Genomic DNA, 25,092 nt, shown 5'->3' with positions numbered 1-25,092 from the left:
CAGTCCTTGCGGGTGAAGGTGGGGATGAGTCCAAAGACTGTGATGGGCTTTCCTTGGGTCTGGATGGAGACACTCATCCTGGGGACTCAGTAGCTCATGCCTCTTCCTCTACCCATTGCTACCCTTGCTCTGGTGGTGAAGGGTCTGAGGCAAGGCTGGGGCGGACCTGTGCCTAAGAAGCAGTTTCTCTTGATATCGGCTGGGGTCAGTGCTCCCTGTTCTGGCTTTGACGACATTTGACATGTTATAAGCCTGAGGCAAGAGATCAGTGCCTGGATGCCCTTGAACTTGTGGAGCCCTGGAGCCTCTGCCCAGAACACAGTCTGGAAGCTTTCTGTCACCTTCCTGTTCAGGGTTTAAAGACCAAGCAAAACTTAACACTCAAGTAGACTTTAAAATGTAAGTAAAACACACAGGAGGGCTTATTTTCTCTTCGATTTGCAAAGGATTTTTAGGGTGGTTTGTGAAGTGCACTGCTTAGATTTAGGGACAGACAGAAGAAAGGCGGTGAAACCGGAGGCCACAGCATCTTGGCTCTGAGTAAACAGGGCTCGTTTCTTGGTTCTAACATCCGGGTCTGACCTGTAGAGAAACACCCATGATCTCTCTAGGCAATTTGGATTTATTAGTTGTTTTGAAGGTGTGTGTGTGTGTGTGTGTGTGTGTGTGTGTGTGTGTGTGTGTGTGTGTGTGTGTGTGCACCAGAGGACAGCCTCTGTTGTCACTCGCAGATTCTCACCAGCCTGGAGCTCGCTTGCTAAGCAGTCTAGGCTGGCCAATCAAACTGAGCCCTGAATGTTTAAAAGAGAAGCCCTTGGCCAGCGAGTCATCTTCCCAGTCATTCAGAAGTTTCCTGGAGGAATGAGAAACTAGATCTCTGGGCGAGGCGAGGACTTCATTTCCATGTCAGACCCCTGAGTTCCCCTCTTTCTGTCTGAAGTACTTCCCCTCTCCTCCCCCCACACCAAGTTGTTTCCACAAACTTTTTTTTTTTGTCTCAGCAATGACCGTCCAACTAAAGGATCCACCTGCAGGCTTTATGTGCTTCTTATGGTTGGGGTTGACAGAGTGACTGCATCTTACTGGGACAATGTTCACAGTTTACTCAGACTGCCTGACCTGAGAGCAGGAGACTGAAAAGGCACACCCAGAGGTCAGGTCTACACTGGGGCAGTAAACTCCTCCCTGAGATAGTAAGCTCCTCCCTGGGGCACCAAAGTCCTCCCTGTGGGCAGTGAGCTCCTCCCTGAGATAGTGAGCTCCTCCCTGGGGCACCGAAGTCCTCCCTGGGGGCAGTAAACTCCTCCCTGAGATAGTGAGCTCCTCCCTGGGGCACCAAAGTCCTCCCTGGGGCAGTAAACTCCTCCCTGAGATAGTGAGCTCCTCCCTGGGGCACCAAAGTCCTCCCTGGGGGTAGTGAGCTCCTCCCTGGGGGTAGTGAGCTCCTCCCTGGGGCACCAAAGTCCTCCCTGAGGGCAGTGAGCTCCTCCCTGAGATAGTGAGCTCCTCCCTGGGGCACCAAAGTCCTCCCTGGGGCAGTAAACTCCTCCCTGAGATAGTGAGCTCCTCCCTGGGGCACCAAAGTCCTCCCTGGGGGTAGTGAGCTCCTCCCTGGGGGTAGTGAGCTCCTCCCTGGGGCACCAAAGTCCTCTTTGGGTCAGTGAGCTCCTCCCTGGGGCACTAAGGTCCTCTCTGGAGGTACTTTCCTCAGGTATAGACAGCCTAGTTCTCACAATGGTGCTGGTATCCCAGGTGGGCACCAGGGCAGGGCAATTACTGTTAACTCAGATATGGGAGGCAGGCTAGCCCAGATGAGGCGTCAGGACTGAAGGTATCCACACATAGCAGGGTGCTCCCTCCTGGACCACAGATTAGGCACAAACCACACTCAAACATTTATTTTCTAAGAGAGATCCTTTATTAAACAGGGAAGAGAAGTAAAGTGTCAATTTCTGACCCAGGCAGAAAAACAGGAGCAAATGACTTTGCAGGTGTGATTTTTAAGAGGAGAAGAAGGGCTGGTCTGTGTTAAAATGGGCTAGGATGCGGTGGGGTGTTTTAATTGGGCATGTTAATTGGGGTAGCCGAAAGGGGGCTTTGAATTGCTGGGCTTCAGTACTTTGATAGCCTCAGGAATGAGCCTGGAATAAGAAAGTGTCCCAGTAAGGGAACAGAACTTGGTATCTAGTTTTAGGGATGTAATCTAGGGTTTACATGGGGGAAGGGCGAGGCCTGCCAGCCACATGTTTGCTATGCCCAGGCCAGCTAGAGCACCTTCAAGGACTGTTGTGGGTCTTGAAATGTGAGAGCAAGTCTCCCAGAGGCAGAAGGCCTCTGAATCCTGGGGACGGTGAGGCTATCTATCTTTTTATTGCTTAGCATCATCTCGGAGCCCTCTTCTGACAGCTGGGAGGTGTGAAGGTCGAATTCTGCAAAACTGGCCATGGCTGGTTGTGTGTGAGCTTCTTGCGGTAGCTGTAGCAAACCCAGAAACATGCTGGTGAGGTGCAGGGCCAGGGCCAGGCAGACAAATGGATGGATGGATGGACAGACAGCAATTTGGATGGGTCACATTAGTAGTGGACCACGCCCTCACCTCGGTCCACGGAGGCGTGATTGACAAGCTCTTGGGCCAGGTTTTTGTGATATGGTTTGAATAGGCCCATGTGCTCATGTGTTCGTAATCCACTCTGACAGTAAGACAGGGAGCTGGTGTTTGGGAGTCAGTCTTCAGTCTGGGAGAGGTGTTGGTGGTGATTCACGCAAGATGGAGAGAGCTCCCCCACTGTGGACACTCACTATGGCACCAAGTACTGCTGGTGAAGTAGGAGGGATCCAGGGAAAGGTCCAGCCGGCTCACACGGCTACTCCATAGCCTGGAGTCAGTCAGGATAGCAGATTGACCACCAAAGCTGCCGGCCTTATCTCTCTCTGACCTCGGGGATGGAAGGTAGGACGCTCGGCTTGGCCTCCAGGCTCACAGCTCAAGGAGAGCGCGGCTGATCCCTGCAGAGGAATTGGAGACCGCAGAGTTGGCAACGAAGATGGAACTGGAGGGGCAGGTGGGTGCCTGTGCCCTGGAGGCCTCTTGCCCTGAGTTCCCCTAGCGGGGACAAGGGACAGGGAGAGGAATGAGGCTGAGGGGGAGTGGCTAGTTCAGGAGAGAATGAAGAGGGTGGCAGGCAGACATGACAACATGGGGAGGGATGTAGGGGAGGCAGCTGCTGGCCCTGGAGGGAGTTCGTGGGGGAGAAAGCTTCCCGGCTCTGCATATGTTCTGTGTTGAAAGCCTGTGGGTTATTTGCGGTCTAAACTCAAGTGGCAGCCTCCTGGAGTCTGGGGAGATTTGAAGGCCTGTGCTGGTTCCTGGGCTCTGACTTCTAGCACTGGGTGAGCTGCCGGCTTTCTCTTGCGAGGGGACCGAGCCTGCTCTCTCTTCTGAGGGGCCAGGTTCCTAGCAGCTGCACCTAATGGTCCCTCCAGGGAATGCCCAGATGGTACCAGACCTTTGGCACCAGACACACTGCCACCCACCCTGAGGGTCTGCTTGTCCTTGCCAGGTGGGAAAGAGGCTGGTCCAGAGGGGTGGGCAGGGGCTGCCTGTGACCAGGCCCGTCTGTCACAGGTGAGAGCGGTGACCCAGGACAAGCGGGGAGGGTGGGAAGCCCCCTGCATTGCTTTCTGTTCCTCATCAGGACCTTGACTTCAGCATAGGTTCCGCTAGAGTTCAGAGAGGAAGGAGGAGGCGTGACTGAGGTCAAGGAAAGTGTTTATTAGGGTTCTGAGGAGGCGTCCAGCTAGGGGGCACCTGGAAGTTTCCCACAGAAACTCCCTGATACCCGGGCTGTGGAGCAGGGTTGTCAGCCTTGTGACCAGGACCTCAGGCTAGGTAGTGGCAGAGAGCAAGACAGAATCCTCTGTTGTTTGATGGAAGACACTCAAGCTTAGGCAGGGCCTCCATCTGAGGCAGCTCAGGGACTAGGGGGAGAGGTGAGGGATCCCCAGGGGATGGACCCATCAGCAGCTGGACTTCTGGGCTGAGGAGAGGCCACAGCAGGCCTGGCTGGAGCAGGCAGGGCGGCAGAGCAGGGACACGCTGGAGCAGGGCTTGCAGCAGCTGGGCTGGCAGGAGGAGGCACAGCAGGAGGAGGTGGGCACACAGCAGGCGGGTCTGCACACAGGGCGGCAGAGCAGGGACACGCTGGAGCAGGGCTTGCAGCAGACAGGCTTGCAGCACACAGGCACACAGCAGGATGGCTGGCAGCATGAGGGCTGGCAGCTAGACTGCTGGCAGCATGAGGATCCAGAGCAGATGGGTGTGCAGCAGACAGGCTTGCAGCAAAGAGTCACAGAACAGGGTGAGGAGGTGCAGCATGAGGGCTGGCAGCTAGACTGCTGGCAGCATGAGGAGGACCCAGAGCAGATGGGTGTGCAGCAGACAGGCTTGCAGCAGACAGGCACACAGCAGGAGGACTGACAGCATGAGGGCTGGCAGCTAGACTGCTGGCAGCATGGTGTGCAGGAAGATTGGCAGCAGGGGCTGGACACACAGCTCACTGGGGTGCAGATGAGGGTCAGGCAGGGGGATGGGGCACAGCAGCTGGGCTGGCAGCAGCTGGGTTGGCAGCAGCTGGGGACACAACAGCTGGGCTGGCAGCAGCTGGGTTGGCAGCAGCTGGGGACACAACAGCTGGGCTGGCAGCAGCTGGGCTCACAACAGCTCTCTGGGCAGTCGTCCACCTGCCAGGAGGAGTTGGTACAAGCGTCAGAGCAGACAGACATGGTGGAGGTGGCCGTGACTGATTGGAGGGCAGAGGGTGAGGCAAAAAGTTGTGAGTGAATGAGTGAGGTGTGCTGGTGGGTGCCACTTATATATCTCTCAAGGGTTTGTGTGTGTTTGTGTTGTCCTAGCTACAGTTCCTTGTTGATGTTGTTCATTGATGGACACCCATCAATCAAGTGGCCATGACCTGTAGCTCCGCCCATAGAACTTCCAGCTAGAGTTGAAAGGTCTGGCAGAGTCACTTCCTCTCCAGGGAGGGCAGTTTCCTGTTGTCCGCCATGACCGTCTCTTGAGGTCCCTTGCTCTGGTTCCCTGCTTCAATCCTTGGTTGAGTCATTGGCATATTTTAATCTTATTTTTTATCCTCGTTATTTGGGGATGATGGTCAGAGATCCGTGTTCATTTCCTTTATCAGCAATACTAGTACTTATAGTTCTTGCTTTGCTCTAGGATTTACTCCAACTTAGTCTATCAATATTAACTCACTAAGCCCTGCAACCTTGAGAGGGAGAGGATTTCATTATTCCTAGATAGGGACACAAGTAAGAGCTTACAGAATAGCCTGTGTCAGGCAACTCAGACACTAGGACATGGATAATTCCCATCCTGTGTTCATATCTGTCATTGTGCTCCCAAGGTACAGCAGACTAGAAAGGCAGCCTGGTGACCAGTCTCTGCCAGAGAAGTGGTCGTGGGCCAGGACACCCATCACTCAAGTAGGCAGGGCTAGAGCTGAAAGACCAGGTAGAGCTGTTTGGGACAGGGCAGGGGACTTGTCATTTGCTCTTCCAGGACTGAGTACTGGGGGCCATTTCTGATGAGAAGATGAAATAGTAGGGGCTTCAGGAATCTGCTCTGAAAAAAAAGGGGCTACTTCTACATACAGCAAGAGGACGCAGGGGCTGGAGAGATGATGGCTCAGCTGTTAAGAGCACTGGCTGCTCCTCCAGAGGTCCTGAGGTCAAGTTCCATCAACCACATGGTGGCTCACAACCATCTGTAATGAGATCTGGTGCCCTCTTCTGGTATACAGGCATACGTGCAGATAGAGCACTTGTGTATACACAATACAAATAAATAAACCTTTTAAAAATTTTTAAAAAAGAAAAAAGTAACAGGGTTCAGGTTGATCAAGAGACAGAAAGGAGAAGGAGGCTGATCAGAAGGGATGCTGGAGTTGGTGGTGTTCTCAGATGCAGGAAGCTTTATGCTGAAAATTGAGCTGTGTTTTAAGATATCTTACAACCTTCTTGCTTGTGACACTGGGGCCCTGGATGATCAAACTAGGAGGCGGGTGAGCTAGGACCTGCCTGAGAACTCGGAGAAAACCCAGTGTTATGGCTTCAATGTGAAAAATTCCCCCATGGGCTCATCGGAGTGCTATTTTGGAAGGTTGTGGAACGTTTTGAACACGAAGCAGACACGACTCTAAGAGCAGAGCTTGAGGTTCTAGTCTGGCTCTGATTGCTGCTTACTTCTGCTTCCTGGTGTGCCATGACAGAGCAAGCTGTGTCATAATCCCCATCCCTACCATAGATGGACCCCAGGTACTGCACCTTTGGGCTACCAGTACCTTCCTGGTCCAATAGAACTACTTTTTTTTTCTGTGAGCACACTCCCCACCCCCAAGGCTGCCAAGTTGTTTTTTGGGGACTTTTCACCAGTAGCAATACATGTAAGGGGAAATTGGTACCGGGAATGGGGGTTGTTGTGATAAACCTGACCACCTGACTCTTCAGCCTTTGGAAGTGGCTTGGGGAGGAATGTGGGGAGAATTTGGAGCTGTGGAGTAGAAAGGTTCTGGGGTGCTCCGAGCAGAACAAAGGGATATGCTGTCAGGAGTTCAGGAGACCAGGAATCTGAGAGAGATGCTGCAGTGAAGATCATGTCTGTGAGGAGTGTAGGAAGTACAGGAAGGAGTGTAGGAATAGTTCACATTTAACACTGGGTGGGCATGGAAGGCACAGACAAACCAGCTTTAACTGTCAAAGAGAAAAGAAAAGACAAAAGAAAAGCCAGTTTTTTCCCCCACTGGGATAATGCGAAAGGGGCCTGGAAGACATGACCCCAACGAATGAAATCACCAAGGTGTAAAAATGCAAACTTGGGCTAGAGAGATGGCTTGTAGGAATTCTGTTCATAGTCTAGCTATATTCACTTTACCAGATCCGCCACTTGCCAGTATCTTCCCTTCTGTAGACTTTATGGCCACACCCTCCACATCTCTCTCCTGCAGTCTCTCTGCCTCTTTGTGTTTCCCTCACTGTCTCATCAATCCTTCCCTCTCTCCACCCACACTTCCGATGGATGGTGCCGTCTTACGAGGATCCAAGACTCTGAGTGTGAGTGTGTATGTGTGTGTGAGAGAGAGGGGGGGAGAGGAAGAGAGAGAGAGAGAGAGAGAGAGAGAGAGAGAGAGAGAGAGAGAGAGAGAGAGAGAGAGGGAGGACAATTTGTCTCTGCCTATTCTCTCCACCATGTTGGTTCAGGTTGAACTCAGGTTGGGCACATGTGCCTTTACCCGCTGCCCATCTCGCTAGCACTTAGGTTCTTTCTGTCTTCCTCTTTTAACTCATCTGTTTCTGATGGGGTGATTCTGTTGGTGTTTCAGGTCCACTGATATTTCTTCATTCTTGCACCTGCTCTCAGGCTTGTCCAGTGTGTATTTAAATTTCAGCTATTGTACATCTCAGGTTTAGAATTCCCTTTTGTCTGATTAATTCCATCTCCTGGGAATCTCTACCTATTCACTCATGAAGATAATATTTTTCTCTTTGATCTGCGGACATAAAACAGCTGCTTGTGGTCACCGACTGCCCATCTCTGTAATGAGATCATCCCAGATTCTTTGGGCCGGTTGCTTTTACTTATGAAGGTGATTTATATCACAAAATCTCTTATGTCTGGCTATTAATAGAAATACATTTGGAGACTCTGGGCTCTATTATCTTCTTGTGACTATGGGTTTTTGTTCAAGCAGACAGGCAATTGTTAGTCGATTATTTTGAGCTTGTGTAGGTATGGTTTTAATCTCTGTGGGGGCATAAATGCGGAAAACCCACTCAGCCTCCGCTCAAGATCCCACCTATGTCTCTGAAATCCTGTGGGCTAGATTAGGTGTGGTGGGGGGTGTCAGCAGTGAGTCTTCCTCTAGATTTCAGCACAGTGACATTGGGTCCCAGTTGGATGTTGGGGAGACTACTTAGTCCCATGTGGTCCTCTGTTGTAGTCTGGCTCTGACCACCTTGCCGCAAGCTCTCTCTGGGGTACATCATGCCCATGTTCTAGATGCTTCTCCTGCCCACCTTGGGTTCCTCTCACCCACTACCCATGCTTCATTGGGATGCTGAATCAGCAGAGAGCTGGGTAAAAGTGGGTTCATTTGGCTTGGGAGCTAATGTGTGACTCTGTCTAGCCCTATTTGAGTGTGGACACCTAAGTGGGCATCTGCCATGTAGTTAAGGGAGGGCTTCTCAGCTATTGTTCATTACGTCAGGGTTTCAGGTTTGCTACACTCTACACCTTCAGTTTTCTGTTCGCAAAGGTCCTGCTGCACGCAGCAGAAGCTGTGGTTTGAGCAAGTCTTTTTGAGGACCCCTCTCTTCAGCATCAATGGGGAGCTCTGGAGGAGAAGCTAACATTATGGCAGACATCTGGTCTACCTCCTTATTAGTAGTAAGAACTTGGAAGATGTGGCCACAGTGTGCAGAGGCTAGAAGTCATTGAGGCTGGCTCTCCTACTCACAGCAACTATCCTAGAAAGAAGCCTGTAGCTTTGTTGGATGGGGTCAGGTATCCTGAAGGGATGGTCTGGCCTTGTGAACCACTTTGTGTTTCTTTCCAGTGTGATATCTCCTTCACTTCTGAAGAAAGAGGGAGAGGGCAAGCAGAGGCTGTAATGATGTTCAGACGTTGCTCACAGCAGAACCAATCATTAGATGCTAGAAACATTAGCTATGGAGCATGTTGGCAATCCTGGCCTGCATCTTCTTGCATAGCATCTTTTTCTTGTCTCAAAGCTTCATTCCTATCCAGGATGGTGTTGAAGTGGAAACAAAGAGACATGGACCCTTTCAAGAGTGACTTTAGACCCTTCTGGGTATGCTCTCTGATTTGCAGCAGGTGATGGAAGGGGCAGATGGTAATAATATATGAGTTGCCTCTGTTCTGTGGTACTGTGGCTATAGAAGGGCATGTCCAGTGCCAGGGAAGAAGAGTCAGTCTCACATGGATGCCTGAATCTCCTCATCTCATCCAGAGAGGCATCCAAAGACCTAGGGCCAACTCAGACACCTCTTCCCCAACCCCAGGTGACTTGTGTAGATACCTACAGGCCCTACTGTAGTACTGCCTTTTATGATGGTACTTGCTGAACATGCCAAAAAGGAGGACTGGGCTTGGCTTCAGCATAGGTTCAGGCTGTGGTCTTTGTGAACCTATATTGGCTTTATCTGCTTTCTGAGGATGTGGTTGGTCCAACCCGGATGAGGGTACTCACTGTGTTCAGGCTCCTATGTATTGCAGAGCCTTCCAGACCACAGGAAAAGAATAATCTCTGTGTTGTGGGAGGACTGTCATCCCACAGGGAGGATATCTGGACTCCTGGACTTCTATGAGCTCACATGAGGAAACTGGGAATTCACGGGGCATGGAAGAGTCCATATAGTACTAGGAGATGATGGCTTGGGAGCCCAGATGTAGCAGCAGCTAGAATGCTGTATTAGTCATGGAGCTAAGCAAATAAAACAGGATTACAGACAACAGCAAAGTCAACCTGGGAGGAGAGAGGAAGCAAACAAGGAAGACCAGCTGCATTCTGGGTGTTCTGGGACACTGAGCTGGGTATAAAAGCCATGCCAGTAAGGAGCTCCAGTCATCTCCACCCTCCTCTAGACCAGCCAGCCTCCACCATGTGTGACACCAGCTGCTCCTCAAGCTGCCAGCCATCCTGCTGCGTGTCCAGCCCCTGCCAGCCATCCTGCTGCAGGCCTGCTGTATGCATTCCTGTGAGATACCAAGTGGCCTACTGTGTGCCTGTGAGCTGTAGGCCCACTGTGTGCGTGGCCCCCTCCTGCCAGTCCTCTGTGTGTGTGCCTGTGAGCTGCCGGCCTGTCTGTGTGACCTCCGCCTGTCAGTCATCTGGATGCTGCCAGCCCTCCTGCCCCACCCTGGTCTGCAGACCTGTCACCTGTGGCACCCCCTCCTGCTGCTGACCAGTGTCTCCAAAACAGCTGCTGCCAGTGCACATGGGACACATCTATCCCTTCCCTCTGAGGCGGTGGCTCTGCACCTGAAGCAGGTTGGAAGCACGCATAGCTCACCCTGGAACTCGGGAGAGAACACAGGAATGATACCGATAACCCCTCCCCCACCCTTCTCTAAGGGTGTCCTGGCTCCAGGATCCTTCTCTTGCCCCACATGCCAAATAAAAGAGCTTGTCTAGTCAGCTGTGCATGTCTGTCCTGGTCCCTGTCTGTCTCTCCTGGCTTCACTGGCATCAGGAAGCGTGTAAGATCAGTGGTTTCTGCCATGCAGCCTCCCCTTGGTTCCTTAGGAGGAAGCACGCAGGGTGGAGGACATGGCTGATGAGTGGGTGTGTTTGTGCCCCTGGCATCCCGGTGGGCCCTGCGATGGGCTCACTGTTATCTCACCGCAGTGTCTGCTCCTGCTTGTCTTTCAAATGGTACCTGTAGTGGGGGCTCATGCATGGTGAGTCCTGGCGTGTTTATGAAAGGTTTTCTATTTCCCCTGGGGATGTCCCGTGTCCTGGTCACAGTGACTTTCTTCCTCCCGAGCAGCTCTGAGATGTTTGAATTTCGGTTATACAAGCTGGTGTGCTCCGAGTCACTTTCTCAGTACTGGGCAAATTTATGCCCGTTTTCTTATTGTTGATAAATTACAAATATGACAGACACACATCTAGTCAGTCCCCCATAAAGCGGTTGGAACACACATGTCCCACTAACTTCTTGGGGTGGCCCCTGCTGGAGGCACATGCGTGCCGTTCTGTGTCTTTTCACTCTGTGGCGTGGGTCACATTTGTGTCTTCCAACGCATGCTTTCTACTTCAGAGGGTCTTCAATGATCGTGTGGGTTCCTCTGTTTCTCTTCCTGGGACAACATAGCCAATGACACTAACCTGAAGGAAGGATTTATTCTGGCTCACGGTTTGAGGGTATGTCCCTTCCTGATGGGACAGTCACGGGGACAAGAGCGTGAGGTGGTTGATCGCATTGCGTCTGCAGTCAGGAAGCAGAGTGAGGCTTGCTGGTACTTGGTTGGCTTCCTCCTTTTATTTGGTCTGGAATCCCAGCCCTCAAAATAGCGCTTGTGCTGCCTACATTTAGGGGGAGCCGTTCCTCCTCAGTGAAACCTTTCTGAAATTCTAATCATCAGCATACCCAGAAGCACGTTTCCATGGTGACTTTAAATGCTATTATGTTAACATGGAGATGGCCCATCACAGCTACAGCTAACTTTGGGGAAGGTTTTCCTTGGGAAGTGTTGATGACTGTGTTTCCATTGGCCTACTCTATGCCCAGTCTCTGTAGTCTGTTGTGACTGTTCCTTGTGGAAGTTCCTGTGACAGGTAGGCATGTGAGTCTCAGCCTCTGCTGCATCCGGTGACATCATCTTGGACCTGTGGTCCTGGAGTTCTCACTTTTGGCTACCTTGACCTTTTCTTATTCCCTGCAGGCCGGCCCTGAGACATGAGTCGTAAATGTTGTTTTATCCCTTAGCATCCAAAATCGTCAGGGCTCTACTGTGCTGTTTAAATAAGTGTTTTTTTTCCCTAAAGCTGACTGACACACAGCATACTTCATGTACCTATGGTGTGTTTACACCCAGGTTACATACATACACACGTACGCACATATGATCTTATACTCAAGCCCCCGTGAACATAAAGGACATACATGAAGAGATGCTCACACACACACGTGTGTGTGCTCACTCATACCAATGTACTCGGGTACTCATACTAAAACATACATTCCCACGCCCATGTGTTTTAGCACATTCACACATTCACACTTCCTCATATGCATGCATGCTTCTGCACGCACACAGCCATGCTCATCTCTGCGCACTTACACACCTTTTGCTCAAGCACGCATGTGAACCATTCTGGTCCGTCATCTGAGAGGGGAAGGCATCGTAAGAATGTCCCACTGCTGCTCAGAGACACGGGCAGAGGCCCTGCCAGTCCCGCAGTGTTGACTTTTCTCATCACTGTGACACAATAAAGGACAAAACACTTAAAAGGGACAGGATTGATCTTGGCTCGTGTTCTCATTCTGGAGCCTTTGATGGGTAGGGTCTGGCCGGTTTTCTGTTGTCCCCGGATGAAGTGGCTGGCTTCTCTTTAATGGCATTAACCTCTTTAACAGTCACACCCTCCACAGCCACTGCTTTCTGACTGCTCCCTCTCTGGCTGGGCTGCATGGTTTTTTAATCTTTCTGCTCTGCTTTTAGTTCCTGATTCTCACTGTAAATCTGTCTAAAAGCCCCCAGCAATAACTGGGCCACTGTGTGAATTCTTTGCTGTCTTGAAATTTATCCCACGTAGTTAATTTAGCCGTCACTATGAACCCAGCCTTGCATAGTGCTTCCGGACATAGAGGAATTTCTCTTGCAGACTGTCCTCTGGATGACTTCTGGTCCAGTTCCCAACAGCATCCTGAAATTTGATGAGTACATCCTCTTCTCGATTTTCCGTTGGCGTCTCGGTCTTGAGGCCTCATTAGCTCTTTGTAGCATTTGAGTTTTAGAATAAATAGCTATAGCATATAAAGCCCCTATGTCAAAACTCCTACACAGTCTATCCAGACGCCAGGCCTGAGAACCACATAGTCAGGGTTAGTCACAGAAGTATCCCGACTACTCTGTCCAGTTTTCTGTATTAGTTATTTTTGTATAACTATGATGAATAAAGCAGCTTAAAGGGTACAGGAGGTTTTCAGCTCCTGGAGTCAGAGAATTCAGTCCGTCATGGGGAGCACAACAGTCACAATGGCCACAAAAGAGAGACGAGAATACTGGCAACTGATTAGCTTTCTTCTCTTTTTCCCCACTTTTATCCTGGCCCACGGGGGGGGGGGGCAACCCCTTCACAGACAGTCTAGACTCTCAGTTAATTCTCCCTGGAAACTCTCACAGGCATGCCGGAGATGTGCCTGTGTCTCCTAGGAGATTCTAAATCTGTTCGTGTTGATAGTGAAGATGAACCTTCTTACTGTCCCCCATAGCACTGGTTCTCAGGCCTCTCCCTGCCTCCTTCTGGTTGCTAGGGTCTGGGGGTTGGGGTCTGGGAGAGGGTTCAGAACAAGAGAGAGCAGAAAGAGAATGGAGTCAACACTTTGATCATTCAAGGGGAGGTCTGGTTTTCTTTACAGCCATGAGGAAAGACAATGAGACTAGGAAATGGGAGTTGAGGCAGTGCCCAAGAGGTTTGGAGAGGTGAGACCATCCCTAAATCAACACAGTCATGATGGAGTCTTGGCCAGGGTTCTGTTCTGGGCTTGAGGGCCTGAAGAGGAGAGATGAGCATCACACAGAGGAACCACAAGCGAGGGCTGGTGGAGTCAGGAAGGCAGGAGTACTGGCAACACCCTGGAGACTGGCAGCTAGCGGGCTCACTGCAGGCCAGCTGGCAGGAGGCAGACACTGGGCACAGAGTCCATCTCAACAGAGCCCCACTTGGGGTCTGTGGCAGCAGTTCTCACAGCCTTGGGAGGGCAGCAGGCAGTGGTGAGGCAGCACAGAGACACAGGACAGGCAGCAGGAGGCCAACCGTTCATCTTCAGATGGTTGGGACTGGGGAAGGCTTGGGTGGGAAAGGGAACAGGCCTTTGATGGCATATGGTCACACATAGACATGCAGTCCTGGACACACATGTATGGTTATGCATGTATTTACATTCAGACATATACAATGTACAAACTCTGAACCTCATGTGCACATATGTATGCATGCGTGTGTGTGCGTGTGTGAATACACACAAACACACATACACACACACACACGACAGAAACAAGAGCTGCCCTCCATGCTCTTGCTTCTGCCTGCTGACTCCAGCTGCGGGAGAACTTCTGGACGCCTGGACCTCTGGGATCTCCTGTGAGGAAACCAGGAAGTGATGGAGCTTGGTAGAATTCAGAAGGCCCCAGGGGGGATGAGTGGGAGCCCAGACCCAGCAGGAGCTGGAGCAGGTATAATTAGCCATGAAGCTGAGGGCAAACAAAGCAGGAACATAGACATCAGCAAAGCCAACTGGGAGACAGAGGAAGAAAATAAGGAAGAGCAGCTGCATTCTGGGTAGTTGGGTCACTGAGCTGGGTATAAAAGCCACCTTGGGAAGGAGCTCCTGACATCTTCACCCTTGTCCAGACCAGCCAGCCTCCACCATGTGTGACACCAGCTGCTCCTCAGGCTGCCAGCCATCCTGCTGCGTGTCCAGCCCCTGCCAGCCATCCTGCTGCGTGTCCAGCCCCTGCCAGCCATCCTGCTGCAGGCCTGCTGTATGCATTCCTGTGAGATACCAGGTGGCTTACTGTGTGCCTGTGAGCTGTAGGCCCACTGTGTGCATGGCTCCCTCCTGCCAGTCCTCTGTGTGTGTGCCAGTGAGCTGCCGGCCAGTCTGTGTGACCTCCACCTGCCAGTCATCTGGGTGCTGCCAGCCGTCCTGCCCCACCCTGGTCTGCAGACCTGTCAACTGTAGCACCCCCTCCTGCTGCTGACCGGTGCCCCAAAACAACTGCTGCCACTGTAGACAGGACACACCTATGCCCACCTACCTCCTCCTTCTGTGACTGTGGGTTTGACGTGAGGCAAGTGGGGAAGCATGCCCAGCCCACTCTGGAACTGTGAGAAAATGCCCGTTATTCTCTAAGAACAATGTCCTACCTCTCTTACCTATTGTGACAAATAAAGTGGCTTCCTTCATCACCTCTACATGTCTGTCTTGACTCCTGTCTGTCTGCGTAGATGCTTTAGTATCAGAAAGCACGTAACATCAGTGCTGTCTGAGATCCAGCCTCACACTGGCTCTTCAGTAGATGGAATGCAGGACAGAGGACATGGTCTGATAAAGTGGATGTGGTCATGTCCCTGTCCTGTCTGTCTGCCCTTGGACGTGTGGCCCCTGCCCCGGACTCTCATCTCTCGTGGCTCCATCCTGCCTCCCCTAGTTCTCCTTCTCCAGGGCAACAGGGTTTGCACAGTGGCAGCTGTAGATAGGCTGGGCTGTCCAGGGCTGTGCCTCCCTCTGCTCTTGGGAAGCCCCGTGGCACGCATCATAGTGACTTTCTTTCTGCCAGGCAGTTTTCAAAAGCTGGGCCTTGGTTATGTGACTGAACTTGTCGTCAAGCACCACCACTGTGGCACGCCTGCCTGTTTGTTCCTGATTGATGATCGGATATAATAATCACTTCACGTCACTTCTGGTGTGGACACTGGACACATCGTCCAGCTTCCACTCATGTCTTGGTGCAGCTGCCTCTAGAGTCAGGTGAGCTCTGTCCTGTGTTTTCAGAGGATTGAGTGAGCTGTGTCCTGCCTCAGACTGGCACCTCTCCGTTGCTCATAGCTGCGATGCCGACATGCTGGGGTTACCCTTTCCCTGTGTAATGTTGGTTACAGCCCCGCTCTCCAGTGCAAGCTCCACCCCCAGTCTCCTGTGGTCTGTTTTGCTCATTCCTCACAGAACAGCAGGTGTACAGTTCCTAGGCTCTGCTGAAACCCCACAGACTGTCCCAAACCAGCCCCTCTGTGGAGGTCTCACTGCTGGCCAGCTTTTGTAATACATGAGCTGTAAAAAGTCATTTCATAACCTAGATGCCTAGGTGGTCAAGAACACACTGTTGGCTAAATGAGGGATCAAAATGAAACTAAGTCAGAAATAGAATCAGTCATCATGGGATAATAGTCCTGAACACACACACCCCACTTCATGTGTACACATGGGCCAGTACACACACAATCATACACATATGCACTCTTATACCTACTCCCTCATGCACTCAGAATCACACAGTGGCATGCAATCACACGGAGAAAACTGCCCATGTATAAACATTCAGTTACCACAATCTTCACACATTTCTGTGCCTCTTTCATACTTAAGCACACACACACACACACATGCATACGCACATGCACGCTCCCTCAAACATATTTATATTTTATGAAATATCTGTGTACGTATATCCATATACCCTGTGTGCTCTACACTCACACATGCATGGATTCTGGTGTCTCATTGGAAGGTGAAGGTAGATTTAGAGACTGAGAAACAAAGGGATTCTCTGATAGTTAATATTGACTATCGACTTGACTGGATCTTTAATCTGTAAGAGACATCTCTGTGCATGCCTGTGAGCAATTATCTGGATTAGGATAATGGAAGTAGGGAGACCCACCCTAAATGTGATGACACCAACCATGGACTGGGGTCTGGGCTGAAGAAAACAGAGAGAATGAGCAGATTGGCAGCGTGCCCCCCTCTGGTGAGCACCGGCATTCTCTCTCTGTGTGATAGCCAATGCAATGTGGCCAGTTGCCATGACTTCCTCACCATGACTGGCTTTAACCCCTTGACCCACAGTTGATGAAATAAGTCCTTCCTTGTTGAGTATTTCATCACAGTGAAAAGTAACTAATAAAAAGTCTGGTGCTCTTTGCTGCTGACACTAGTGTGATCCACAGGTCTGGCCAGTCCTTGTGTGTTTACTTTTCTTACCATGGTGGCAGGAAAGAGCAACTTGGCTCAAGTTCTCATCCTGAGCCTTTGAAAGGTGGGGTCTGGCTAATTTCTTGTTGTCCCAGTGCCAAGTGGCTTCCTTTTAATGGTGTTAATCTCCTTAACAACCACACTCTGTGCCCAACCAAAGCATGCTAACTGCACCTGTTCCGGCCAGGCTGCCTAATTAATTTTCTTTCTTTTTCTTCCTTCCTTCCTTGATTCATTTCTTCTCTCTCTCTCTCCCTCTCCCTCCCTTCCACCTCCTCTCTTCTTCTTTTTTCTTTTTCTTTTTTTTGTTTTTTTTTTGCGAGACAGGGTTTCTCTGTATTGTTTTGGAGGCTGACGGTCCAGCCTGGCCTCGAACTCACAGAGATCTGCCTGCCTCTGCCTCCCGAGTGCTGGGATTAAAGGCGTGTGCCACCACCACCTGGCTCCTCTCTTCTTTTAAAAATCTTAATTCTCGTTATTTATCTGGCTAAAAGCAGTCAGCAATAACCAAGCCACCATCTTTGCTATCCTGAGTTTTTTCCCACAAAATTAGTTTGTTCATCACTTGAAACTTGCCCTCTGACACGATCAAAGGCACAGAGATCCTTTCCAAGAGTACTGTACAAATGGCCTCTGATCCCTTTCTTCTATTTGAAAATGTCATGAACACACCCTCCTGTCTGAATTTCTGTTGGTATTCTGGTCTTCTGTGTCTCACCAGGAAGTCCCATTGATTTTATTTATAGCACCCTAGGGCTTACAAAGCTAAAACTTTTACACATTCTACCCACAAAGGAATCAAAGGCCCAAGAACCACAGGGCCACCATTAGTCACAACAGAGTCCTGACTTTTACTCATCTTTTCTGCTAGTTGCCTTTGTATTTGTTGTAATAAAATGCTCAGTGCAGCCACTTAAAGGACGGAAGGAGTTATTTTGGCTCCCGGTCTCAGAGGGTTCAGCCTGGTGTAGGTGGCAGAGCATGTCATGATGGACCGTGAAACAGCAGGTTAGGAATGGTGTGGCTTGCTTGGCTTTCTCCATTCCCATGTGTAGTTCATCTAGTCCTTCAGTTCCTCAGCCCATGGGATGGTGCTGCCAGAGTCAATGAGGTCTATCCTCTCAGCCATTCCTCCATGAAAACACATGGACAGGTCTAGAGTGTGCCTCCATCTCCCAGGAGATTCTAAAAGGGTTGTTTACCTCTGCCTTTTATAGCACTCTGTCCTCATGCACACCAGAAGAGGGCATCAGATCCCAGATGGTTGTGAGCCACCATGTGGATGCTGGGATTTGAACTCAGGACCTCTGGAAAAGCAGTCAGTGTTCTTAAGCCCTGAGCCATCTCTCCAGCCTCTCTTAGGAGAGTTTAAATCCATTAAGTTGACAGTGAGGAAAAACCATCACCCCATCCTCTTCAGCACGGCCCCCAGCTTTCTCCCAGCCTCTTTTTATGTTCCCCAAAGGGCGGTTCCTAAAAGGCAGGTTCAGAACATGAGAGAGTGGAAATAGAATGAGGTTGGATACATTTCTGCATTTGGGCAGAAGTCTAATTTTACTCAATGTCAGGAGAAAAGAATAACAAGAATAGGAAAGGGAAGTTTGGGTATGTTCCTGCTCCAGAGGAATGAAGTTAGGGGACAGCTGAGCCCCTTCCTAGCTCTACCTGATCATGACAGATAGTTCTCACCTAGGGAGATGATGTTGACAGTCCTAGTATTTGAGTGACCAGAGAAGAGAGCTCCGGAGCAGGTGGGGTTGCCATCGGGGAGGAGCCTGCAGAACAGCCCTCAGAACCCAGGGAATGCAGAGTCCCAGCAGGTCAGCTTGCAGGAGGCAGCAACAGGGCACGGGGCACAACCTTAGCGTGGGTCACAGCCCATGGAGGAGAAGCAGGGAAACATTCTAGAGAGCCATTCATGTACCTGAGGGCTGGTCTGGGAGGGGTGCTGGAGAGAGGAAGAAACAGGTCTACACATGAGTGCTCACACATGGAAATACAGTCCTGTGTACACATGTATTTACACACAGATACACACTCATGCATAAACTCTGAACCTCACGTGTGTTTGAGCTCATGTGCATGCTCACATTATCTTACATTCAGTCCCTCCACACATACGCACACACGCATGCACGCATGCATGCACGCACCCACAAGCACATGCATGCACCCCCCACATGCACGCACACACGCATGCACGCACACATGCACGCATGCACGCACACATGCACGCATGCACGCACCCACAAACACATGCACGTACCCACAAACACATGCATGCACCCCACACACATGTACGCACGCACGCACGCACACACGCACGCACGCACACATGCACGCATGCACGCACCCACAAACACATGCATGCACCCCCCCCACACATACGCATGCACACTGATTCCCAGCTGTTCTCCATGCTCTTCCTATCTGCTGTCTGACGTCATCTCTGAGCTACATCATGCTCTATCAGGAGATGCTCCCTGTGTCAGCCTCCCCCACTTGGTAAAGGCAAACCCTTCCCAACCGTAGGAGAAGTACAGCATCTGGTTGTGCAAGGACTATAGGGCCATGGGGAGGGGCATCTGATCCCCTGGATCGTTTTGGGGTATCACAAAAAAGAATTTGTGAACAGCAACAGAGTAAGTCTGAATAGAGAAGGTGCTGGAAAAGCCCAGGTGTAGAAGGAGCGTGGAGGAGGTATAATTAACTATGAAGCCAAGGGAGAAACAAAAACAGAAACACAGACACAACAAAACCAGCTGGGAAGGACAAAGGAAGCAAATAAGGAAAACCAGTTGCATTCTGGGTAGTTGGGGGACACTGAGCTGGGTATAAAAGCCACCCCAGGAAGGAGCTCCAGTCATCTCCACCCACCTCCAGACCAGCCAGCCTTCACCATGTGTGACACCAGCTGCTCCTCAGGCTGCCAGCCATCCTGCTGCGTGTCCAGCCCCTGCCAGCCATCCTGCTGCGTGTCCAGCCCCTGCCAGCCATCCTGCTGCGTGTCCAGCCCCTGCCAGCCATCCTGCTGCAGGCCTGCTGTATGCATTCCTGTGAGATACCAGGTGGCTTACTGTGTGCCTGTGAGCTGTAGGCCCACTGTGTGCATGGCCCCCTCCTGCCAGTCCTCTGTGTGTGTGCCAGTGAGCTGCCGGCCTATCTGTGTGACCTCCTCCTGTCAGTCATCTGGGTGCTGCCAGCCCTCCTGCCCCACCCTGGTCTGCAGACCTGTCACCTGTGGCACCCCTTCTTGCTGCTGACCAGTGCCCCAGTGAAGATGGGACAACCTGTCCTCTGCTAGCACCTGTCCTCTGGCTGCTGGTTCAGCACATGAGGCAGATGGGAAGCCCATCCTACCCACCATTGGAACTCTGGGGGAGAACATGGAAGAGTTATCTGGATCCCCCTCTCCTTGCCCTTTGAAGGGTTCCCAGGCTCCAGAGCCATCTCTAACGTTTAGTACCAAATAAACCAGTTTCTCCAGATCAACTCTACATTTCTGTCCTGTTTCACGTCTGTCTTTCTTGACTGCTCTCATAGCAGAAAAGATGTAAGGTTAACGCTTTTATGACCCAATGTCACAAGGTGTGGGACACAGAAGGGGGTGTGGCCTGATCAAGCGAGCGTGGTCAGGTCCATGGACTCCTCCTCCCCCATGGCTCTGTCCCCCACCTACCCCCTCTCTAAGAGCTCTTGCCCCAAGAGCTTCCTGGATGGAGAATGCTCAGTGTCCTCCTCCAGCTTCTCCTCCTTGGTGGTTTTGTGCCGTGGGTCATGGTGACTCTCTTCACCTCGGGCAAGCTTCGGAATGCCGGAATCTGAGATGTGGACTTGGTTGTCTCTCTTCTACCTTCTCATCTCTGGTCCCAAGGTGCCCATTTTCTTGCGGCTGGTGATCCATTATATGTCATAAACGTGCAGTCAACACAGACTGTTCCTGCCGCTTCCGCGGGGAGGCACGGGGTGCAGGCCTGATGCCTCTTTGCCCCTTTGGTGTTAGTTGCTTATCACCCTGATAAAAACCCCCAACAAAACAAAACCTAAAAGAGGAAGGCGCTATTTAGGCTCACGGGTTTAGAGAGCTCACTATCTTGTGACTGAGGGCAGAGAGTGGAGTTTTTATCATGGTGGTCAGGAATCAGAGAGCAGGGGTGGGGTGCGGGGGGGGGGGCGGGATGCTGGTGCTCTGCTCTTTCCTTGTCCCCGATTGCGTCTAGTTCTGCCCTCTAGCCTATGGCACTGCGTCTGCCCACCTTCAGGATGGCTCTTTCCCACCTCGATCATTCCTGTCTAGGAAAGCCTTCACAGACATGCCCAGTGGCTCGTCTCAGTCTCCTGTGGGAGTCTAAGTCCAGTCAAGTTGTCAATGAAGGTTAGCATTCAGATATCAGCTGAGGTCAACTTGGCAACCACAAGCCTCACTTTAAATCAGCATTGCACCCCTGGCTCCCCCAAATTCATGCCCATCTCATGGTGAAAAAAAAACCACCCATTCCATCTGTGACCCCCAATAGTCTTAACAGTTTCCACACAGCTCAGATGTTAAGTGTCTTTAGTGGTTCAAGGAAAACTATTTTTAAAATTAATTTTTAGAATCTCTAACTGTTCTTTATATGTGTTTTTCTCATTTTACCCCATCTCCCTTCTTTTATCTCCTTCTATCTTCCAGATATCTCCCCTCCTACTCATTTTAATACCCCCCCCCCATACACACTGAGTTTAACTAGGTTTGTATGAGCATGTCAGGGCTGGGGAGTTATTTACTGACTTGGGAAACTTACCTAACTTACCCTACTGAAGAAATTGACCCCATGCTCCCAGCAGCCACTGACTGCCACTAGCTCCTCAGCCGAGGGAGGGGCCTCTTATGCTTCTGCAAAACCACGCTGGACGATGGACGGCTTTAGTCTGTCCAGGTAGCCACGCTGGACGATGGACGGCTTTAGTCTGTCCAGGTAGCCACGCTGGACGATGGATGGCTTTAGCTGGATGATGGACGGCTTTAGTCTGTCCAGGAAACCACTCAGCTTCATGACTGTAGCAGCCTTGTCCTGTCCAGAAGCCTTACGCGACATTCCTCCCCCTCCTCTTTCCACTCCATCTTGTCTGCTGTGACGTTTGCTGGGCCTTTGGGAAGAGAGAACATAGGTGTTCCATCTAGGGATGAGCAGCCAACAGCCTCCTACTCAGCGCTTTGACCTGTTAGGGATCTCTGTAGCCGTGGCTGCGCACTATAAAGGGAGGCTTCTGAGCAAGGCTGAGAGCAGCCTCCATCTATGGGCGTAAACACAGGCATTTGGAAGGCATCCTGACAGCAGATCAGTTTGTTTTTCTTCCAGACAGGGTTTCACCGTGTAGCTCTCACTGTCCTAGAGCTCACTCTGTAGAGCAGACTGTCCTCGAACTCAGAGATCTGCCTGCGAGTGCTGGGATGTAAAGGCACGTGCCCACTTATAAAAGCAGTACTAGTAGGTTCCCTAGATGTAAATTCTTAGCTGTGAGTCCCTATAACAGCAAAATCAAATTACATGCATACAACATTCAATGCCTGGGTGCACAACACCATTCCAGAATAAACCAATGGGGCATAGAAGGGAGAAGTCAGACTGAAGTCAGCATGGCCGATAGCAAATCTACAGCACCATGTTGGGCCTCTGAGGTAGGTCCTCATGTGACGACACATGGGCTTGGGCTGCCCCTCCACACCTCCTGGCTGGTTGGAGCCCCTCCCGACTCTCCGTTGGGTGACTCCCCTTTTTATTTGTGGCTCTCCTTGGCAGATGGACTTGGTACCTCTGATGCTGTTGGGTCTCCATGTAGCTCAGGGTTCACCTCACAACACCACACAGCCCCCTCTCAGAGACTCCTCACAGATATTCAGAACCTACTGTACATTTCCTGGATCTTCAGGCTTTTATTAAAAATGTAGGGGCGGGCCTCCGTGACCAGAGAGAGCTCTTACATATAGCATGCCTACAAAAAAGCACCACACGGATGACACTGGGGTGTGACGTCAGGTTGAACAGTAGCCAGGCCCCCATAGATCATGACTGCAGTGTCATATGAGGGCCTAGTGAGTGAAAAACACTTCCACTCACCTCTGAGTGTGGCTAGGGCCATGCCTGAGGCCCCTCATCTCAAGGGGGATGTTTTCCAAATGAACTTACAATTTTTCACCCTGGTACCCAAAATAAGAGAGAATGTGAGTTTGTCATTGCCTCAGTGTAAGAGGTCAGCTTCCCCCCCACCTAGGTAGGCAAGGTTTATTGTGGGTTATGAGGAGCTGTGGCCATACAAAGATGGTGGGGTAGTGGGCAGAGAGCACCATTTGACGCTCATGGGAAGCTTCTCGGAGCAGGAAGGGAATTACGGGCCTATGCAGGATATCTCTCAGGCAGCTGAGTGCTTTCCTCTGGTCTAGATGGTATTCTGAGTCAAGACCACCGTGAAAAAAGAGGGCCAAGGGAGGCATTGCATCATGATTACAAAGCCAGTCCAGGACCTGAAGAGCCACGTGGATGGAGACGTTGCTAGCTGGCAGATGATAAAAATGGCCACTGTTAGCCCAACTCATTGAGCTTCATAGGTGTGGGGGGACATGTAGAAAGACTTGTTGATGTAATAGACCATCCATGCAGTAAAGCCTGGAAGTAAGTGCAGTTCTTGATGCTTTGCAAGAGCATAGTTCTGTCAGAGAAGGAGTACATGAAAAGCATCTTCAGCAGGGGCCTGATAAAGTAGAATGAGGGACAGATGGAGGCTAGATGGACCTCTGTGTGTTCACTGAATATGAAGTCATATTGTGACCATAGATGATGGGTACCCAGAAGTAGAAGAATAGATAGGTGACATTAGCTTTTCTTTAATGCTAGTTTCTTTAACAACCACTCTCTGATTATCCACACTTAAGCTTGTTCTCTTTCTGGGTAGACTGTATGTTTTCCAGATCCTTCTGCTCTATTCTTTGTATCTGATACTCACTGTAAACCTGGCTAAAACCAGCCAGCAATAACCATGCAACTACATGAAGGCTTTGCTGTCATGAATTTCCTTCACCAAATTTGTTTAAACTCATACAGTGTTTCTAAGACACAGACAAAATGTGAATAATTCTTTTGCCAGAATATAATACAACAGATGTATAATCCTGCTTCCAATACAGCCCCTGCTTCCTTCAGAAACCTCACGAGTACACATGTTACTGTCTGAGTGCGTCTTTACAGGCATTCTGACCTGAGTCCTAAGAGGCTTGGACATTGTGGACAAGGAAGGTGTGTTGTTCAGGTTGCACCTTGCTCATAGAATTCTACGGCTTCAACAGCCCACAGCTCCAAACCCTGACACGTTGCTTCCCCGGGCCAGCTTCAGACACATGAGAGCCAAACTGCCAGGGTTAGTCATGATGATGTCCTGACTTTCCCTGCACCAGTTTTCCGTATTTTGTGTTTTTGCATTGCAGTGGTTATTTTTAAAATGCACTTGAGAGGTGGGAAGGCTTACCTTGACTCTCAGTTTCAGAATTCAGGACATCATTGTGGATTAGAGCCCTTCATACCACGATGGACCAGGAAAGAGAGAATCAGGAATTATAGCACTTGCCCGTCTTTCTCCTTTTTCCACACCCACTCTGTCCTGGTCCCTAACCAAGGGGACAACATCACACATTTAAGGAAGGTCTAACCTCTCAGTAATCCTTCCTGGAAACGCTCTAACAGACATGGCCTGAGATGGGCCCCAGTGGTTCTGTACTGTTAGGTAGACCTTCCAACACCAGCATGGGCTTTGGGCCTTCCCAGTCTCTTTCTGCTGTTCCGATGTCCTCCAAAGAGAAGAGGCAGGTTCAGAATATGACAGGAGCAGGAAAGGAAGAAGGTAGATAAAGCCCTTCTTGGAGGCTCAGTTATCACCTGGGCCCAGGACCACAGCAGCAGGTCCAGAGTTTGAGGGCCTGGAGGGGAGAGGTCAACAGCAGGCAGAGGAGCTACACAGGAGGTCTCCGCAGCAGTGGGCATGACAGGAGGCTGGCAGCAGCCTAGGCACTGGCAGCTTACAAGTCAGCTGGCAGGAGGCAGACACAGGGCTCAGAGCTCATCTCAACAGATCCCCAGGAAGGCAGCAGGCACTGGTGAAGCAGCAAGACACACAGGACAGGCAGCAGGTGGCCTGAGGAGCAGTTCATGCAGTATAGGTGAGGGACTGGGTAAGGTCTGGGTGGAAAAGGGAACAGGCCTTTGGTGGCACATGGTCACCACAGACATACAGTCCTGGACACACATGCATGGTTATGCACGCATTTACATTCAGGCATACATATGTACAAACTCTGAACCCCATGTGCATGTATGCGTGTACTCTTAAGAACACACACACACACACACACACACACACACACACACACACAGAGCTCTTGCTTCTGCCTGCTATCTGACTCCAGCTATGGCTTATGGAAGGGCTCTCCCCTGTGTCCAGCCTCTCACATTCTACAAGCTCTTCCTAACCCTGTGAGAAGTGTGATCTTTGTGGGTGTGTAAGGACTGCCATCCTGTAAGGGGAACTATTTCTGGATGCCTGGAC

At 50.8% G+C, this 25,092-nt stretch overlaps 4 protein-coding genes across 5 annotated transcripts; 3 read left to right on the top strand and 1 right to left on the bottom strand.

The window, feature by feature from the left end:
- The first annotated feature begins 2,685 nt into the window (after positions 1 to 2,685).
- LOC101833059 (keratin-associated protein 12-1-like) lies at positions 2,686 to 9,996 on the top strand. The gene is made up of 2 exons (XM_005070705.2): positions 2,686 to 3,062; positions 9,677 to 9,996. Exon 2 carries the CDS (start codon positions 9,694 to 9,696, stop codon positions 9,994 to 9,996), a length of 303 nt encoding a protein of 100 aa, XP_005070762.1. The 5' UTR covers positions 2,686 to 3,062; positions 9,677 to 9,693.
- Positions 4,018 to 8,064, bottom strand: LOC106021184 (keratin-associated protein 10-3-like). Its single transcript, XM_040732561.1, has 3 exons — positions 8,028 to 8,064; positions 4,425 to 4,799; positions 4,018 to 4,343 (listed from the first exon to the last, which is right to left on the bottom strand). Exons 1-3 carry the CDS (start codon positions 8,062 to 8,064, stop codon positions 4,018 to 4,020), a joined length of 738 nt encoding a protein of 245 aa, XP_040588495.1.
- Positions 9,997 to 14,177: 4,181 nt separating the features above from the next.
- On the top strand, positions 14,178 to 14,691 carry LOC110340997 (keratin-associated protein 12-1-like). The gene has a single exon (XM_021227507.2). The coding sequence runs from the start codon at positions 14,192 to 14,194 to the stop codon at positions 14,522 to 14,524; it is 333 nt and encodes a 110-aa protein (XP_021083166.1). The 5' UTR covers positions 14,178 to 14,191; the 3' UTR covers positions 14,525 to 14,691.
- Positions 14,692 to 19,415: 4,724 nt separating this feature from the next.
- On the top strand, positions 19,416 to 19,778 carry LOC101833586 (keratin-associated protein 12-1). 2 transcript variants are annotated; one of them, XM_040732369.1, is made up of 2 exons: positions 19,416 to 19,490; positions 19,539 to 19,778. In XM_040732369.1, the coding sequence occupies exons 1-2, from the start codon at positions 19,416 to 19,418 to the stop codon at positions 19,776 to 19,778; spliced, it is 315 nt and encodes a 104-aa protein (XP_040588303.1). The 2 variants fall into 2 exon arrangements, with proteins under 2 accessions (XP_040588303.1, XP_005070765.1); XM_005070708.1 differs by having other exon boundaries at positions 19,416 to 19,492; positions 19,553 to 19,778.
- Positions 19,779 to 25,092: the final 5,314 nt, after the last annotated feature.

Source organism: Mesocricetus auratus, unplaced genomic scaffold, assembly GCF_017639785.1.
Source record: "Mesocricetus auratus isolate SY011 unplaced genomic scaffold, BCM_Maur_2.0 Super-Scaffold_100027, whole genome shotgun sequence".
NCBI lineage: Eukaryota > Metazoa > Chordata > Mammalia > Rodentia > Cricetidae > Mesocricetus > Mesocricetus auratus.
This window is presented reverse-complemented; position numbering and strand designations above follow the sequence as displayed.